The following is a 20772-nucleotide window of genomic DNA, read 5'->3' on the forward strand; positions in this document are numbered from 1 at the left end:
TAGTTCTCTACTATCTCTTGGCTAAACGTTTTCAGAATGGTGTTTTCAATAGGCTAGACCGGCATATTTAATCTTATGGAACACATACCATATGACGCACACACTGGCAAAGCATAGATAAGTGTTAAATAACCGATTACAAAAGCAAAATGGGACAGAAGCAGGATTCACAGCTATATAGCGCAAATAAATACATATTTTTTGAGACAGGGTTTCTCTGTGTCGCCTTGACTGCCCTGACCTCTCAATGTAGACCAGGCTGACCTCGAACTCACAGAGATCCACCTGCCTCCTCCTCCCTGAGTGCTGGGATTTCAGGTGTGAGCCGCCACGCTCAGCTTCAAATAAATCACTTTAAACATTAATGGAGAAAAAAGAAAAGAGACGGACTCACCCAAGCAGTGTGCTCCTTTAAATAACACCCTTTGTACTCGATGGTGTTCGGATGCTTCAGCTGCTGTAGGAATTTAACTTCCTTAAGAATATCTTGCCATTTCTATGGAAACCAGAAAAACAGTGTTTAACTTTCAAACCGAAAACAGCATTTATCAAGTGCGTGCAGATTCATATACATAGATGGACACAAGGTAAATGCTTAATAAATGATCCAGCTAGTTACCCTGTGCCACAGTTTCAGGCCCAAATCTCTCAACAAATGAATCAAAATAAAACCGCTACTCGTATTCATGTTCTATGCTGCAAAGTGTTGCTCCAATGCGGAATCAGAAAGCTTTAGGCCCCACAAGGGACAAAATGTGGCCAGTAGTTTTTTGTGCTCCACCTACACAGCTTCCTAAGCTGGCCCACTTCACCGAGGGATTCAGAAGAGCATAAATTCTCTTTTCTTTCTCTTTGTGGTTTTTCTTTTCTTTTTCTATCTTTTGTTTGTTTGTTTGTTTGTTTTGAGAAAGGATTTCTCTGTGTAGCTATGGCTGTCCTGGAATTTACTATTAGACTAGGCTGGCTTGGAATTCTGAAATACTGCCATGTGTATTTCTCTTTACTATTTCCCTAGAGCCTCCCTCCCTGTCTGCCATGTGCCTGACCTCCACACCAGTTTAAATGACTTTTTTTTCTCTTCTCATTTTCATTCTTCCTCTCTTACCAGGCAGCCACTGAGGTTTACAGCTTGCCTGTCCTAGCACAGTTTTCTTTTAAACACTTACAAAATTATCCTTGTGTTTAAGAGAGAGAGAGAAAAACAAACAAACAAAAAAACAAAAAACCAACAACCAAAAGAACAACATTGTGAATGCTTAGATATATTATATGAATTACATTTTTTGGAAGGCTTTGTTCTGTGTGTAGTGGACATAGACTAATCACATGTGTTGATGGAATACCCTACATGTCTCCAGACCGAAATTATCCTCCTAAGAGGGTAGTCTAGCATGTTCGTTATCTCTGATGCTAGCCACCTCTCTGTGGTTGGAATGGTGGGCTCTTCCCATCCAGTCACTTTGAAATACACATGGCAGTATTTCAAGAATGCTGACTAGCTGCCCATGGCAGTATTTCAGAATTCAAGACTAGCTGCTCTCCTCTGTGTGGGACGCCAGAACTCAGGACTTGGCTAACCTCATCCTAACTTGGCACATGTGCTTGGGCATGGCACTGACTCACCTCATGGGTCTGCTTCCCACTGTAGGACATTTTCTTAATAGCGACCACCTCATTGGTGTGAGCATTTGTTGCCTGTGATAAGAGATGAGAAGAAAAATAAGTTCTGATACACAGTCACCTTCATTTAAGCTCCAGACTAGGGCCTTGGGGCATTTGTCCTCACAGTTCCGCAATGTAGTTTAAAGATACTTCCACTGATAGGCTAGAGAGCCACTCCATCCTGGTTTCATAGGGTCTGCTTCTCCTATTCCTCGCTGTGTAACATGTATTGAGTTATAATACAAGAAAGGGCCAGACTTTAAGAAAATACATGGTCAAATGAAAGGAAAGCAAATTTACTGAAGTCCAGTTTCTCCCCGTTAGATGCCCAACAATGGAGAACGAGCTAAACATACAAGATCAACCACGAAATGAAATCACAAGACACTGAGGCTGGAGAGAGGGCTCAGCGTTAAGAAGGAGCTCTGGGTGCTCTTACGGAGACCCAGGCCAGTTCCTGAGGTACACAAGCATCCAGTTCCAGGGGATCTGGCACCGTCTCCTGGCCTCTATGGGCATTGCACACACATACATGCAGACAAACACTCATATATACAAAATAAAAATAAACAAATCTTTAGAAAAAGAACCAGGTAATCAACAGATGAATGCACACCTCCCCCATCTTAATTGCTGTACCACTCAGTAAGCATCTGAGATATAGAATCACCTGGGATTCCTGATATTAAAGTGCAGGGTAAAATGGATGCACATTAAAATAATTTTTTATGCTCACTAAGGTGACAGGATCTATTATATAAAAGCAGTATCTACTAGTTAACCGTTTTTAATTCTGAAGGCATTCTGAAAGGCATATATATGGTAATTATTGATTTAGAAGGTCCAGATAGACTTTCATTAAAAACAAAATCTTGGTCTGGGAGTCGGCCATGGGCAGAGTACTTGCTTAGCAGGATTGAGGTCCTAGGTTCCAGCCCTGAACCAAAAAAAAAAAAAAAAAAAAAAAAAAATCCATGCATAGGGCATGCTGGGTAACTGAGCCACATTCTAACCTGAAAGGAAACAGGATAGAGATATAGTTTATTGGGAGAGCACTTGCCTCGTGTGTGTGAGGCCTTCCTCACCCCAGGGTCAGGGAGCAGAAGAGAGGAGAGGAGAGGAGACTTGAGTGGCATTAGACAGTGCCACCATGTAACAGCTCACTATGGACACTTACGGTCAGTGCTGCCCGCTTACATCTGAAGTCAGCACTAGCTGGTCCTCACTGCGAACACTTACTCATGAGCTCTATCCACTGGTGTGGGACTGGAAATTGGGAAACAATTTCCATGTTGCTTTTCTTATAGACACGTGAAGGTGCTGTGTACATGTGTATGTGTGTGCACGTGTGTGTGGAGGCAAGAGGGGGACACTGAGTTTCCCATCTATCGCTCTATGCCTTATTCCCTGAACTTGGAGCTATACTGGCACCCTGCAAGCCCCTCACTCCCTGTCATTCTCCTGCCTCTGTCCCTGTTAGCATTGGAATACAGGGGTGTGAGGCTTATGTGGCTATATCATGCTTTAATATAATAATAGTAACAACAATACATGATAAACATTTTACAACAGGAGAGGAGATTATGCACAATCTAGCCTTCACAATGCCCCAGGCTGAATTCTGCATACTTACAATTATCCTGGGAATTTAGAATTCCATTTTATATCTTCAAGAGAATAAATGGTCTTGGGAGCTTTGGACAAAAATCTCAGACTACAGACACACTTTCTGAGAACTTACTGTCAGCTTATTATTGTCTCTTAGCCATTCTCCAGATTGTCTGCTAGTTTATAAAGACAACTGTGTTTGTTTATTTATTTATTTATTTATTTATTTATTTACTTTTTAGATTTTATTTTTATTTAAATTAAGTGTATAAGTGTGCCTGGGTGTGAGTTTTGAACATGAATGGAGTGCCTGTGGAGGCCAGAAGAGGGCGGTGGACACCTTGAGCTGGAGTTACGGGTAGTTTTGAATCACCTTGATGTGCATGCTGGGAACCAAACTCAGGACCTCTGCAAGAGCGGCTAGTGCTTGTAACCTCTGAGCCAACACTCCAGCCCCTGATAAAAGTATAAGACCAAACACAAGTATTTCTTCTGTTCTGCTAATTGAGCCTAAGATGAAGGCCAACATCGATGTGGTAGAGGTGATGACAGAGGCGACCTGTGGAGGGCGGGCAGACTCTCTGAGGAAGCACTGGAAAACTGTAGACATTACGGTGGCCTGGGTGACAGAACGAACAGGCTCCACCTGCTTTTCCCTTTCCCTGCGTCTCACCATCCTGTTTACTAGTGCTGCCAACTGCATGTGTAAATGCAAACTGTGGCGGTATGTCATCTGGTAATATTTAGGCTCTGAGTGAAACCCACACCCTCAGCTGGTTTGTTCCACAAGGGCTGGAAGAGCTCACAAGTCACTTTCAAAGCATTTCCTGGCACCTCTCCATGTAAAGCCCTAGGCTACAGAGTCAACACGAGTTGCAGTGTAGAACCCTTGGTTGCAGGATCTTTGTCTGCCATCCCAGTACTAACTGGGCCCAACCCTGCTTAGCCTCTGACATCAGAGGAGATGAGGCTATAGAATGGACTCTGGTCTTTAGGACTGGCTAGATTCATGAATAAATAATAAGTCATAAAACTATGATTCATGAAAAATACTAATTAGTCATACCAAGAACTATGAGTTTCCCATCACTCACTCATCCAGCCGGCAAATCTTATCGTTTTTACATTTATTTATATATTTGGTGGTAGTGGTGCCACTCTGAATGTGGAGGTCAGAAGACAACTCGCACCAGTTGGTTTGATCTTTCTGCCATGTGCGCTCTGGGGATTGAATTCAGGCTGTCGGGTTTGGTGGCAGTCTCCTTCGCCCACTGAGCCTTCTCACCAGATCCAGGACAAATACTTCTTATGTGTTCACACCTTGTTAGTCACCGTGCTAAATGGCAGGGACAGAATTGTGGAAAATGTGCCCAGCACACATATCTCCTCTAATAGGTTAAAGAGACAAGTCAAAGCAGGGATGGCATGTAGCTTAGAGGCCAGCCACTTGCCTGCCTAGTGTGCACAAGCCCTGTTCCACCCTCACCACTATAAAAAACAAACAGCAAACAAACCAAACCAACCAACTAACCAAACCCCAAAGCCTCAAACCCCCAAAGACACAAATAAGTAGACAGAAACTAAAGGGATGGTAAGGTGTTCTTAGGTACAGTGGTGAATAAAAAGAGGAAGGATCCACTGACCAGAAGGTAGGTGTGACATACACGGTGAATTAATGACAACAGCTATAATGACCAATGGTGAATCTTTCTTTTAGGCACTGCCTACTTGTCCACATTAGACAAAAGGGTAATGTTTTTGGTCTTCTGAGACAGGGATTCTCTGTGTATCCCTGGCTATCCTGAACTCACTCTGTAGATCAGGCTGGACTGGAACTCACAGAGATCCACCTGCCTCTGCCTTCTGAGTGCTGGGATTAAAGGAATGTACCACTAGGCTCAACTTTTTTTTTTAAGTTTTATATTAAAACATTGGCTTCCTTTTCACCTGTCTTCAGTGAACACAGTTACCTTGTTTCGGGGTGTCAAAGTAACAGTAACATATAAAGAAAAGCAAGAGCACATGAACCATGAAATATGGACAGTGACACTCCTCAGGGGAGCAGAGAGCGGGGCCCCAGGACAGGAAGGACACATGAGGGCCTTCTAAGACATGGCACCATTCTTGTCCTGGCAATTTCCCAGAGATTGCCTTTTAATTATTGCTTTAATTATATATATATACTTACAGGGAGGTATTTGCTAAATAATGGTTCTACCTCTGAGTTACACCCAGATTAATTGTGTGTTTGTGTGTGTACTTCTTTTGCATGATTTATTTATAATTAAAAATACTTTTTAAAAAAAGCATCTGTGTGAAGAAGGAAACAGGATTTTGCTTCGGCCTTTAATACTCTAGTAAAAACTTAAGACTAACATGGAGCTATTATGTAGAAAATAGTCCTTCCTTTCAGCCTCAGGAAACTCAGCCAGTGGTATGATAGTAAGGGGAGCATGGCGCGGGGATGAAGGGAGATGACTGCAGTGCTGAGCACAGATGCCAAGGGCTGCAGAAGGGTTCGGAGGACACCCAAGGTGATGCTCAAGGCAAAAGGACAGGCTGAAGGTGGGAAACCTCATTGGGAAGGACAACTGAAGAAGCGCCATACCAGACAGTTGAGCCTGAGGCCACTTGAGAGGGATTGGAAGCTGGGCACAGAGACACATGCCTGTAATCCCAGCACTCAGGGAGGCAGAGGCTGGTGGACTGCTGTGAGTTCAAGGACAGCCTGGTCTACAAAGTGGATCCAGGACAGTCAAGGCTACATAGAGAAACCCTGTCTCGAAAAACAAAACAAAACAACAACAACAAAACCAGAGTGATTGGTAACAGGATTAGAGAAGAAGCTGTGAACTCACACTTTATTCCTAACTTGTTTTACAGGCCGATGCCCTTTGAGACACATAAGCTACTCTGATGAAGCAGCCTCCTCCCATTCCAGGTAGAAAAACTGTTTCACATGACCACCTCCAGGTAAATGGCCTGAGCTTCCATCTCAGCCATTTCTTCTTTTCTCAATAAAAATGCACATTTTGGAGGATTTGGAGTTAGGAATAGCCTTATATCATTTATCAGAAAGCAGTGACTTTCTGTGATTTTCAACAAATGTCTTTGTATATCTCTCTAAATAGCTATTATCTGTCTATCTACTCACCCACCACCCAGCCATCTACTGGCTCATCCATCCATCCATCCACCCATCCATCCTCCATCCATTTACTCATTCATTCATTCATCCATCCCTCCATCCATCCACCCATCCTCTTACCCACCTACCCATCCATCCATCATCCATCCATGCATCTATCCACCTGCATTTATTTAATTTCTACCTTGGCAGACATTGTATCAGTTCCTAGGAACACAGTAATGGCTGAGATGAACATACCTTTGTTGTCATGGTGAATATTATTTAGGGTAAGGGACATAATCAGCCATTCTTACACATACCTGTGTCACTACCACTGTGCTAGAATGTAACTGACATGAACACCAGGTGTTGAAAGGTAGAGGGTTGAATAATAAAAAATGTCTTGTGAAAGTAACACTTGAGCTGAAATGCACAGGACCAACAAGTGCTACAAGGGCTTGGAGGCCTTGTGGTGAAGAAATGAGAGCAGAGGCTAAAGCAGAGCCCAGTGTTTCCAGGAAACACATGGGACTCTACTTTAGATTTGTCACTTTGCCTTACCATCCCAGAAATAGAGCCTAGCATTCCAGACCTGGCCACAGCAGTGACCATGCGGCTCTACATAGAACACAAGCGTGCTCCACAGAAGACAGCTCCACGCACGCTTCCTCAACCTACTCTACCTGGGCAATTGATTACTTACAAAGTACACGGCTCCGAAGCTCCCATGTCCAATTTCATGCAAGTCAATAAAAAGCTCTTCAGGGTCATCTTTGTAGAACAGGTCGGCAATCTCTGGGTCCTTCAGTATCCCTTTACGCATCGTGGCCGTGTGGCAAACACGTTGCTTTTTGATGGCCCAGTCCTTTTGTCTCTCTCATTGACTACGATTTTTGTTCTTATAAATCTTCAGTCCCTGTAGAAAAATGAGATTGGCCATTCAGTCCTTTCTAACACACTGTTTCAATGATAATACAAACACAAATCAACACTAAAAAGTATTTATCTGGGTCAACAAGAGGGCTCAGCAGGTAAAGGAGCTTGCCACCAAGGCTGACCATCTGAGCTCCCATCAACAGGACCCATGATGCAGGCGAGAGTCAACTCCACGTGTGCACTGTGGCCTCCAAGCACCAACCCACCCCAAGCAGATAAAACAGAATGTAGTAAATTTAAAAGTATCCTTATCTTACAACCCAATGGCAGAAGAACAAGAAACACAAGTTTAAAAACTGGCACAGGACTTGAACAAAGTTTCCTTAAAAAAAAGAAGACATAGAAATGACTATGAAAATATGTTACAAAGCTTGATATCATCATCAGAAATAAAAAAAAAATTAAAACCCCTAGCCAAACTATTTCATGTTCATTATGACAGTCATAAAAACAGACAAATACTGGGAACTGGGAAGGTAGGGAGAGAGCTCTGACCTTGCAGGTAGGAATGCAGAATGGCACAGACATCTTGGGAACAGGAGAAAAACAACAATAATAAAACACCAAAACTTGGAAACAGAAGTTAGCATTTGCCTCAGGATTTCCATCCCATGGATGGGGCTAGAGAGGTGGCTCGGTGGTTAAGAGCATATGTTGTTCTTCCAGAGGACCCGAGTTCTGTTCCCAGCATCCATCCAGCACCCATGTCAAGGGGCTCACAACCATCTTTAATTCCAGCTCCAGGGGATCCTGTGTCTGGCTTTTTTAAGCATACACATACACATACACATACACATCACACACACATGACTAAAAATAAAAAAAATAAAATAAAGAATAATATTTGTGGTGGTTTGAATGGATATGTGCCCATAGACTCATGTATTTGAATGCTTGGGCCATAGGGGCACTATTAAGAGGTGTGGCCTTGTTGGAGGAAGTGTGTCACTGTGGGGGTGGGTTTTGACGTCTCAGATGCTCAAGCTACCCTCAGTCCCCTTCTGCTGCCCACGGATCAAGATGTAGAACTCTCAGCTCCTTCTCTAGCACCATGCCTGCCTGCCATGATGCTTCTTGACATGATGATAATGGACTAACCCTTGAAACTGTGAGCCAAACCCAGCTAAATGCTTTCTTTTGTAAGAGTTGCCTTGGTCATGGTGTCTCTTCATAGCAATAAAACCCTAAGACAATATTGTTAGGTACATACATACCCAAGAGAAAGGAAACAACAGCCATACAAAACAAACAAACAAACTCAGTGACGTTATTCCTAATCACCATATAATAGAAATAACCCAATGCCCAGTAACTGGTGAATAAATAAAATGTGGCATACCCAAACAATGGAATATAATAGCCATACTGGGGAATAAAGGACTAGGCATGGTGGTACATGCCTGTAGTCCAAGCACTTGGGGTGTGGAAGCAAGTGGACTGTGAGTTCAGTCACCCTTGGTTATACACAGAGTTTGAGGGCAGCATGGGCTTCACGAGACGCGGTCTCAAAAAGAAAAATAAATAAATAAAAGGAATAAAGTAATGGCCTGTGCTCCAATGTGAACCAATCCTGTAAACATTATGTTAAGTGAACAAAGCCAGCAATAGGGATGATTTAATTTATATAAGAGTCCCAGACCAGGTAAATACACAGAGAGTATATTGGTTACTCAGGAGGGTGTGGTCAGGGACAGGTCAAGTGGCCAGCTACCTCATCAGGATGCTGAAAATGTTTTAAAGTTGACTCGGTATGCCTGTCTAAGTTCTGATGGGCAGAACCAGTGGTTCCTGGAACTGTTCCCAGCTCTGGCTGGGACAGGAAGGTCTGTACTCTGGAGTGGCATGTGATGTTTTCTTGCTGCAAGGAGCTCAGGTGACTCAACAGTTCTTTGTTAACCATGGAAAGAAACTGCTATTAACGAGAGACCATGCCATGCCCACTCTGAGAGACCCCTGAACAACTCTAAGCTTCCATGAGTAGCAGGATACCATTTGACTTGTCTCTGCGTTGACCTACCAATAGTCACATGAGTTCATTCTGTGTTGATTCTACTCTTTGCCTTAATTTTTGAAAAACAGTGGAATGTCATTTTTCCTGTATTTCTTTTTTGTTTAGTCTAAATAACTTCTGCTGCTCACACATAAGCACTTATTTCTGTTTGAACTAATTATAGTATAGACTGTGTTTCTTCCTTGACCCCCTGGCTAACCAGGCCACACATTTAGTAATTAGCCAATAAGTCTATTTTTCTTCAAAGTATGATATTCCAGAAATTTAAAAGGCCACCCAAAGTAAGGGTAACAGTGCTGGCAGATACATTTCCTCCTGTGACATGACAGCATTGGGTTGACAGTGCACATGGCTTCATGGACTCAGTTTTCTTGAGTTATTAGTGTATGTGAGTGAACCACCTAATCATCTAGCCATTGGCGGACCTCATCATTTCATTTAAAAAATACTTGCTGCATACTTAGGATTTTCACACCATTGTATTGGGCTGGGTGTTAGGGCCAGAACTCATACCATCCTGTATCTTTATAAAGGACTTGTGGTCAAATGGAGTTTAGGCACCCAAAGCACAAAGTGGTCCAAACTGTTGTTACAGACTAAACACAAGGTATAGAAGATTGGTCTAGCTCCCCCTGCCCCTTTACAAGTCAAAAAGCCTTCCCTTCTTAGGGAAAAACAAATGTAGTTCATTTAATATGGATGGCTGAGAGAGTTGGGAGCAGAAATTATAAAGCTGGTGTTTAGCCAAAGAAAACTACAAAAAAAAAAAAAAAAAGCCTTTTAAACCATGTTAAGAAATCTGGACTTTCTACCATGCATAACAGGATGCCACCAAAACTTTACCTAAGAAGGAAGGTCTGCCTTCCAAGTGCTACATCTGCTGTCCTGGCCAACCGTCCTGCTCATCTTCAGACACTGATAGGCAAACATGAAATCAGCATGTCAATACTGTTGGGAAGGTATCTTAAATAGAGCAATGTATCAGGACACAGAAGGGGCAGCTCAAAGTGGGCTTGCCTTCCTTGTGGCTGAGAACAGAAAGGCATCCTGATTAAACCAGGAGACCAGGCATGACAGGCAGAGTAGGAGATTGATTCCCTTTAAGAATGATGCAGAGGTCTAGGGACCAAAATTCAATTGCTGAAGTGTATTTTGAATTTCTGAATACTTTGGCTTCAGCTAGGATTAAGCTAAGTTACTAACAATCATTTTTGAGAAAGCAAAGATTCTTCTGTCATATTATAGACCAAAATGATTATTTAAAGAAATATATGTTTAAATGTAAAAAAGAGAGACCTTAAAAAAACTCCCAGAATAAATGACGAGTGAACATTTAATTACTAAGTGCCACAGCAGAGCAGACACCATACACTAAATCAATAAGCCTGACTACCCATAATTAATAAGCTCAAAAATAGAAGAGGAGATTTCTGGTTCTAGCCAAGATGAAGAAACGGGCACTTGATTTATTTATTTTCTGTCATCTGAAACAATCAAAGCATTAGACTAAACACAGGTAAAATGGTATTTGAAGACAGTGGCTGACAGGCAGAGGACAAGGATCCCTGACATATGAGAAGAAGATGCAAGGTTCAGGGCAGTGCAGGTAGAGGCTGGTGGACTTTGTGATAGGGAGAGAGAACCCTGAGACGCTGAGGTGACCCCATGGCTAGAGCTCACAGGGCAGAGCTGAAATAGAAGGGGACAGTCCAAGAGAGAGTATAGGGACCCCTCCACTGTGTACTGTATACTGGCAGTGAGGAAGCTATGCCAGACCCAAACGGGGCCACCTGATATGAAAAGAACAAATGGTATCTGGAACTTACTCTGTAGCCCAAGTTGGCCTTGAACTTGAGACAATGCAAGGAGAGTAAACATGTGACTCAAATCCAACCTGCATGGGGAAAAGTACAACACAATGTCCAGGATAAAAATATGTAGCATGAGCCAGCATGGTGGTGCGCACCTGTAATCCCAGCACTCAGGGAGGCAGAGGCAGGTGATCGCTGTGAGTTCAAGGCCAGCCTGGTCCACAAAGTGAGTCCAAGACAGCCAAGGCTAGATAGAGAAACCCTGCCTTGAAAAAAAAAAGTTGCATGGGCTGTAAAGCAAAAAAATATTAGTGAATGTTTTTGAATGAATGTATGAAACTCAAATAAAAATTAAAAAAAATTAATAAAAGAAAGGAAAGAAGGAAATAAGCACAGCTGAGTATCATTCAGCTAGGGACACCTTCAAGCAGCCTTGTGTATATCTAGCAGGCATCTGTAAAGGAGAGGATGAGATGAGACATACCCAGAGAGATGGCTCAGTGGGTAAAAGCATTAGCTGTACTTTCAGAGGACCCAGGTTCTATCCCCAGCAGCCACATGCTTGTCCACAACCAACTCCATAGTTCCAGGGGATCTGATGCTCTCTTCTGGATTCTGTAGGTACCAGGAATGCACATGTTGCATGGATATACACACAGGCAAAACACTCACACACATACAATAAGTAATATAAAGAAGAAAATAAGTATTTCCTGATGAAATGATGTTGGGAACATTTACAAATCTGGTGAGAGTTAGAAACTCTGAGATATGCAGATGTCTATGAAAAGCCAAGAACAAGAGACACGAAGGAAGTCACATTGCACTTACTACAAAAAAAAAAAAAAAAAAAAAAAAAAAAAAAAAGCACTCAGAACTTGTGGTGAGGGTCTGGAGAAATGACCTGGGTTAAGTGCACTGGCTGCGCTTCCAGAGGACCAGGGATCATTTCCTAGCATTCACATGGTGGCTCACAGCCACCTGTAACTCCAGTTCTAGGGGATCCAACTGTGAGCCCAAACATATCATCTCTCCAGTAAGTTGCTTTTGTCAGGATATTTTATCATAGCAGCAAAAGGAGCAACTGATACTCCAACCAAGGACCATTCATGGAGATAATCTAGACCCCCTGCACAGAGGTAGCCCGTGGCAGCTCAGTCTCCAAATGGGCTCCCTAATAATGGGAACAGAGGCTGTCTCTGACGTGAATTCAGTGGCTGGCTCTTTGATCACCTCCCCCTGAGGGGGAAGCAGGCTTAACAGGCCACAGAGGAAGACTATGAAAGATAGTCCTGGTGAGACCTGATAGGCTAGGGTCAGATGGAAGGGGAGAAGGTCCTTCACTATTAGTGGACTGGGGAAGGGGTATGGGAGGAGATGAGGGAGGGACGGTAGGTGGAATTGGGAGGGGACAAGGGTAGGGCTACAGCTGGGATACAAAGTGAATAACTTGTAATAAATAAAAAAAATATATTAAAAAAAGGAGCAACTAAGACAAACAGTTCAGGGATAATGGAGACATTGAGTCCAGGGAAAAAGGAAGCAGGCAGAGGATGACAGCAGACTCAGCAGACTCCTGGCTGTAAATATTATAATCACAAAGACAATAGAATGCCTTTCTTAGAGTGCCAAAAGTAAGAAAAAAATCAAACTCAAAATTCTCTACCCAATGAAAATATCTTTGAAAAGTGAAGGCAGAATAAAGGCGTTAGGACACATGAGAGCCGAGTGAATGCTTGGCCTGACTACTTATACTGTAGGAAAGGCTGAGGGGAGTCCTTCAGACAGGAGGGAAGGCATGCTAGACAGAAGCACAGGCCTGCACAGAGGGACAAAAGCAACAAAACTGGGAAGTGCTTGGTGAGATGTGTGAGGTTTTTCCATTATGTACATTTCTTTAAAGCATAGCCAATCATTTAAACCAAAAATCAAGATGCAGCATGAGGTGTGAAATGTAAAGAATGTGACAGCTCAAAGTCCGGGGGAAGAAAACTGGACTATACTGTTATAAAATGCCACACTGGGCTGAAAGGGTATGTCAACAGCACCGTTTCAACACTGACCTGATGCATACACAAATCATACATGAATACACGTGCACATACATATGTACTTCAAGTAGGAAGACACAAAGAAACTGAAGGTCAAGGGACAGAGGACATAAGCCGCTATAAATTGAGTGGACTTTGCTATTACCATGAGACTTCAGGTCACTATTGATAATGAAGGGCATTGATGATATTGATAATATTAAAGCCATGGATCCATCAAAGAACATAACGATCTTTGTTTATGTTCCTCAGAACAGGGCCTTAAAATTTGTGGCTAAAACTAACTTAATGGGGGTGCATGGGTTAGGATGTCTTGTTTCCATGTGTGAAACTGTCAAAAAATAAAGGAAGATATTCTATTAAAATAAATTTTAAAAGAAAATTAAGGGGCTGAAGAGACAGCTCAGCATTTAAAGGCACTGGGCATTCTTCCAGAGGACCTGGGTTCAGTTTCCAGCACCCACATGACAACTCACACCTATGTGAAGCTCCAGTTCTGGGGGATCTGATGCCCTCTCCTGGCTTCTGCAGTTATCAGGCATGTGCACAGCACCCATGTATACATGCAGGCAAAACACCCATAGATATAGACAAACGAACAAATTAATCTTCAAAAAAGAATCTATGGGTTGAAGAGCAAATGAAGAGAGAAATAAGAGCCCATTTTGACTGGATTGAAAATGCAAGCACAGCTGTGGGGGTGGGAAGGTAGCCTGTGACCTCAGTGCCTGAGAGCATGAAACAGGGGGATCATTGTGAGTTTGACACCAGCCTGGGCTACAGAGTGAGACCCTGTCTCAAAAGAAAAGCAATCAAATAAATGTAAAAGGAAAAGCAATGGCAGACTCAATGTATCCAAACCATTTCATGCGGCTAACCTTACAGGGGTGTAAGGCATAGAAAATAAGGGAAGTTTCAAATCAGTGACCTCGGCTTGTGCCGAGCATTTATTTATTTACTTATTAAAAAAAAATAGAGTCACTTGAACCTAATGTGAGCAGAGCAAATAATGAAGATTAAAGAGGAAACCACTGAAATAAAAGAAAGAAAGAAAAAAAAAAAAACCCACACCTAACGAAAGCAAAGTTTTTATGGAAAAAGAACAGTATTTATTAATCTCATATCAAACGGATTTCATAATTGAAAAAAAAAATGAAACAAACGATTAATCAGGAACCAAAAGAGATATCAGGACAGCTTCACCAACATCAGAATAATTAGAAACTTTTTTTTTTCTTGAGACGGGGTTTCTCTGTGTAGCCTTGGCTGTCCTGGAGTCACTTTCTCAATCAAGCTGGCCTCAATCTCACAGAGATCCACCTGCCTTTGCCTCCCTGAGTGTGGGGATTATAGGATTACGCCACCATGCCTGGCTAGTAATTAGGAACTTTTATGGACAATTTTGAACAAAGAAATTCAAGGACTTGGGAGAAATGGTCAAATATTTCAGAAAAAACAAATCATCATAGTTTGATCAAGAAAAAAAATTATCTGAATATTATATTAAAATAACTGAAGTTTGAGCTGGTGAGATGGCTCAGTGTATAAAGATGCTTGCCCCTAAACTTGAGGTCAGTCCCTCTAAGCCACGTGGTAGAAGGAGAGAAACAACTCATGAAGTTGACCCCTGACCTCCGCAATGCACGGTGGCATGCTGGTGCCCTCTGACCTCCACACATGCATTGTGGCATGATGGTGCTGAAACACACATGGAATAAGTAAGTGTAACAGCATATTTAAAAAACTGAAATATGGGATTTTTCCACAGCTCAATATTCAGGCTTTACCAGTGATTCCAGCCTATATGCCAGGGAGAAGCAAAAACCAGTCTATCCAAGTACCCCAGAAAAGAGCAAATTCAAACAGAAATGAGGGCTGCACTGGCCTCAGGTCAGAAAGAAAAGTGCAGCCCACGGAAGGAAGAGTCCACATCAGAGTTCATCACGGTTGGACATGTCTGCTGTTCCAAAGACACACGACAGCACGAAGGAAAGGCAACACTACACTCAATATCCGCACAAAAACGCACCGCCCTTCTGAACAGAAATTACACGGATTTGAAAACAGAAATTATACAGAACTCTCAAAACCCACTAGCAGTTAATTTTATTTTCTTTTTTACCTTTACATTTTATTTTTTACATTATATGTAAGGGTGCTTTGCCTATATATGTCTGTGTACCATGTGCATGCCTGGTGCCTGCAGAGGCCAGAAGAGGGCGCTGGACACGCCCCACCCCATCGGCAGAGCTGGAGTTACAGATGGTTGTGAGCCACCATGCCTGGCCTCTTATATGGGTTCCAGGGCGGTCAAAGTGAGGCCTTCATGCTTGGAAAGCAGACAGCTTGTCCACTGAGCCCTCTCCTTAGCCCTAAAGAACGCTTTTGATAGTGTAACATTTTAAACACATCTATTTCATCTTGTAAATTGTGTATGTGCTTGTGTCTATGTGTGGGTTTGTCCATGTGGGTACAGTGCCAAGGGAGGCCAGAAGAGGGCACCAAACCTCTCAGAGCTGGAGTTACAGGTGGTTATGAGCTGTCCTACATGGGTGCTAGGAACAGAACTCAGGTCTTCTGCAAGAGCAGTGCATGTTTTTAATCACTAAGCCATCTCTACAGTCATATAATGCACTGCTTTTTATATTTATGTGTTTGTATACCTTTTATATTCTTACGAAGACAGTAAAACTTCACCATAGAAAGCCCAGAAAACACAACTTATTCCCGTTTTTCAGGAGGAAGCGATGCCGCAGAGCCCTGCACACTACCTTTCGTGTGTGGCACCAACTCCACAATAATGCTCAGGTTCATTGTAGCAGCAGTCTCTTCTTATTTACAATCCCAGTCTTCCACACTAGGATGAACCTGGGGACGGAGGGTAAAATACATAATTATAGGAGAAAAGTGAGGGGAGACAGTAATTAAAGCCAGATGTGGTAGCAGACATTTGTGACCCCAGCAACTCTGCAGGTGGGGAATCCAGGAGTCTGAGGCCAATCTGTACAACCTAATGAGACCTCCATCTCTGGTTAAAAACAAAGCAATAACTAGTGATGTAGATAAAACATTTATTATCATGCATGAATGACAAATGTTAAAAAATCCAACTTTCACGACAGGCTATTTAAGATTCCCCTGAGATGAACATGACACTAGACTCATAATCTACATGGAGGAGGCCACAGATCTGTATGTGCTCCATGTCACTCAACTCTACCTCTCTCTCTTTTAGCACCCGAGTGCTCGCTCAGCAGTTAAGAGTGCCTGTTGCCCTTCTGGAGGACTCCAGTATGGTTCCTATACCCCGTGTGATTCCAGTTGCAGGGGATCTGGTGCCCTCTTCTGGCCTCCTTGAGTGCTGCACACACATAGTTCACAAAACACCCATATGGATAAAAAAAAAAAATCTCAAACAGAAGAAAAAAAAAACTGACAACAAACAAACAAATAAGATGTAGATGAGAAGGATAAGAAAGCCTAACCCCCAGCACAGGACGCTAACCTGAAAGCATGTGGTAACGTCACTGGCTCTCGGCAAGGCCAGTGACTTCAGTTGCTTCTCTCAAGGTCATGGATACACTATCACTATTCCAGCCTCCTCCCTTCCCAGGCTCATCCATAACCAATCTCCTGCATTTTCAAGTTAACTGCTCATTTTCAATCATTGAAGAAATATATGACTAATGTGTACACAAATTTAGATTTTTTTTTAAAAATTCCTAATTCAGGGACTGGGAAGATGGCTCAGCTGATAAAGCATGAGGACCTGAGTTCTGAGTAGCTCTAGACCCTGCATTAAAAAAAATAAAACAAACCGAAAACCTGGATGTGGAGAAGGTTTTGATGCCAGTGCTGAGAAGACAGAGGCAGGTGGACGCCTGGCGATTGCCCGCCAGCCACAATAGCTGAACTAGTGAGCTCTCAGCCAGTGGGGGGCTCAGAAACAAGGTGGGACGACCCCAGCACCGTGGGGTGACAGCCGTGTTTGTTTCCAGGCCTCCGCACGCACCCCGTCCCACCACAACGACGAGAACTCATCATTCAGAACGCCTATTAACAACTGCCTTTCCTCCGTCCGTGTCCACACTTACGTTTTCATGCCTGCACTTTCGATAGGAACCTGACACGGGCATAGATCTCGTCTTCAAACCCTTGTCTCGGCATTGTTGTTTCAGGGAACACTGTCCTCAAAGAGTGCCCAATGCCTGCGCAGTGTCAGTCTCACAGAATGGTCGCTGTTCGTTCACAACTAGTACTCTAACCATTGGAGACAGATATCGCTTGGTTCTGGATCTCTGGACTCATGTCATCACCTTGCCCAATGAGCCATCTCCCCAGCCCTGTAGCACATTTACGTTTTGTTGAGATGGGGTCTCCTTATGTATCCATGTCTGGCCTGGAACTCTCTATGTAGACCAGGCTAGCCCCAAAGTCACAGAGCTTTGCCTGTCTTTGCCTCCCGAGTGCTGAGATTAAAGTTGTGAACCACTGCACCTGGCCTGACAGTAAGTTTTTAAAGCCCAGAGGCCTTGCAAGAAGAAAAATAAATGACTAGAAGAGATGTCTCAGCTCCCACCTCTTTTCCTCCCGCCTCTCACTGGGAATATCCCATGCCTCCATTTATGAACCTCAGTTATTTGTTATTTCCGTTATTTCCTCTGATTATTTTTGTTTGTTTGTTTGGTTGGTTTTTTTAAAGACAGGATTTCTCCGTGTAGCCCTGGCTGTCGTGGAGCTTAATATGTAGACCAGGCTGGCCTTGAACTCACAGAGATCCGCTTGCTTCTGCCTCCTGAGTGCTGGGACTAAAGGTGTGTGGCACCACTGCCCAGCTGTTCTCTCTGATTCCTGTTTTAGATTAGCTAGAGTCTGCCTGCATTCAGCACCAGATCTCACCTAATCACTAAACCATCGGTAACTCCACCGCTATACTCTCCTGCTAATCTAGTCTGACTATGGCCTTGATGAACCAAGACAGTCCCAGCCACATTGTGTGAAAGCAACAGGATATGGTAATGTGAGTGTGTGTACACGTGTGTGCATATGCATGCAGAGGTCAGCAGTCAATGTCAGGTCTCAATCACTTCCCTATTATCTATCTATCTATCTATCTATCTATCTATCTATCTACCTACCTACCTACCTGTCTACCGTGATAGGTCTCTCATTGACCCTGAGTTACTGATGAGGCCTAGCTGGCTGGCTAGTGAGCTCCAGGGATCCCCCATTTTCCTCCCCAGTGCACTGGGATCACAGGCAGGTACTACCACTCCTGGTCTTTTTCTGTGGGCTCAGAGCAAGCACTTTACTGACTGAGCCACCTCCCTAGACCTCGCCTGTAATTTTAACTCTTTGCTTCAGCTCTAAACAAGCAAATAAACACAGACCGGAGTGTCCAGAGTGTCCTCAGAAAAAGGGACTTCTCGGTTGAACTATGTGTCCGTCCTCAAGTTATCACTTGAACAAAACTACTTTATTGGAATCTGATTCCCATATCTAATCTGCTCATTTAAACTGAGAAGTTTGGTGGTTTTGGTGTTTTCCCAGGTTATGTGTGACCATTGCTATTTTTAGACCATTTTTACCACAAGGAGAAACCTACAAACCTGCAGCCTTCATTCTCTCACTCTTCCACGCTAGGCAAACACTAACCAGCTTAAGTGTCCTTCCATGTCCTGGTTCCTGATAGTTCAGGAAAATAGCCTCATACAGCATGCGTTATACAAGTACTTTTGGGACTGGTTTCATTAATGTGGTATAGGCCAGCACGTAGCATGAATTTCACATCTGCTCAATACCATGTACCATTCCATTTTATGAGCATACCACAGTTGGCCTGTCAGCAACTCAACTGATGGACAGGAGGGCCCTGTCTACCTGTTGTGAATAATCACAATACAGTCACCTGAGCCAATGTTTTTGCGTGGATGTTTGTTTTTATTTCTCTTGAGTATATACCCATGGCTGGACTAGCTGGGCTCTCTGGCCTCAGTAAGTAGCTGACGATCCATGCAACCCTGTGCCAATGTCCTCTTGTCCAGCTCAGGACCAAAAATGAGAATCCAAGCCCACCCCCTTCCCCAAATACAACTGGGGATATTTTCCCCTGGGAAGATTTCATTTTGAGCATTAGCTGAAGTGACATGCATAAAATCATCTTCCCTCCTCAGCCTCTTGCAACCTTAAATGTCACATGGACAGTGATGGCTGAGAACTGTGCCAAGAATGCTGCCTTTCAGGTCTTGGGGCCTTGGGTCAACTAAACAATCCAGCTAGCTTAGAGTAGCTCTCATCAGCGACTGAAATAACATGGTTTACTCTTGCTCCTCTGAAATGGAAGCCTTCCAACGATGGGAAGCAAGTGAGTGACTTGTTCACAGACCTTGTGGAAAAAAAGAAGAAACAGAAAGAGAGAATAGAAACACAGCATTTCCATGACTTCCCTTCCCAGAAACTTGGAGGATGACTCACTGAGGCTCTCTATTGCTTTGCTGTGTTTTAATCACACCACTTCCGTGACAGACCAGGAGCTAGCAAAGCTGAAACCTCGAGGTATTTCAGCATCAAGGAAGGGAGGAAGAGTTAGAATGCTTCATGCTGGAAAAGCACCCACATTCCTCTCTCCTGCCTCCCCTTCCTTTCCTCCTTTCTTTTCCTCCCCTCCCTTCTCGTTCTCTTTCCTCCCTTTTCTCCGTTACCTCTCACTCTTCCCTCCCCTGTCCTCTCCTTCTCCTTCCCCTCTTTCTTTCCTCCTTTCTCTACCTACCTTCCCTCTTTTACTCTCCTTGGACCTGCTGGGTCTTAGGAACTTACTGTTACCCCATACCTGCAGACTGGCATTTCCTCAAACCAAAGCCCAGATTTTCCCATTTCCCAGCCCAAAGAGCTTCCCCTGAACCACACGCCCAAGTCAAACTTCCATGCAACCCAAGTTGCTATGTTTTGGAGGGCAGGGGGACATCAGAGTGCAGGTGGGGCATGAGAGGGCAGATGGGGACTGGAGGGTAGATGAGTCTTGAGAGGGCAGGTAGAACATGAGAGGGCAGATGGGACATCAGAGAGTAGATGGGGCATGAGAGGGCAGATGGGGCATCATTGGTCAGGATGGGACACCACAGGGCAGATGGGGCATCATTGGTCAGGATGGGGCACCACAGGGCAGATGGGGCATCATTGGTCAGGATGGGGCACCACAGGGCAGATGGGGCATCATTGGTCAGGATGGGGCATCACAGGGCAGATGGGGCATCAGAGGGCGAATGGGCATCCAATAATGAAGTTATTAATTATTAGACAGCAGTGAAAACTAAAGTTGAAACAGGAGTCAGGGCTTTTTCACAGTTGGAATTAGGACAGTGTGGGTCGCCACACCCCATGCCTACCACTCAACCTAGATGCAGACTTGGGGAGTGTCACCTGCCAAGAAAGTCACAGAAAACCTGGACTGCTGGCTGCTGTGCCGCCCGCCACCGCTAACTGTTATTCTGAGGCAGGAAAACTGCCTTTCACGGCATTTACATTCTGACAATGAAACTACACAATAGTTAGCTTCTGCACAAG

At 43.6% G+C, this 20772-nt stretch overlaps 1 protein-coding gene across 3 annotated transcripts in view; it reads right to left on the minus strand.

The window, feature by feature from the left end:
- The window catches only part of Taok3 (TAO kinase 3), a 168161-nt gene that overhangs the window by 76350 nt on the left and 71039 nt on the right, over nucleotides 1–20772 (minus strand). For 2 of the 3 annotated variants that reach the window (XM_060382534.1, XM_060382535.1), the window contains 4 exons: nucleotides 15981–16077; nucleotides 7104–7316; nucleotides 1624–1695; nucleotides 395–496 (listed from right to left, as the gene is read on the minus strand). In XM_060382534.1, the coding sequence (XP_060238517.1) occupies nucleotides 395–496; nucleotides 1624–1695; nucleotides 7104–7223 (294 nt within the window). In that variant the 5' untranslated portion in view covers nucleotides 7224–7316; nucleotides 15981–16077. The remainder of the gene's footprint in view (nucleotides 1–394; nucleotides 497–1623; nucleotides 1696–7103; nucleotides 7317–15980; nucleotides 16078–20772) is intronic. The other variant, XM_060382536.1, reaches the window with a different exon arrangement.

Source organism: Meriones unguiculatus, chromosome 4, assembly GCF_030254825.1.
Source record: "Meriones unguiculatus strain TT.TT164.6M chromosome 4, Bangor_MerUng_6.1, whole genome shotgun sequence".
Lineage (NCBI taxonomy): Eukaryota > Metazoa > Chordata > Mammalia > Rodentia > Muridae > Meriones > Meriones unguiculatus.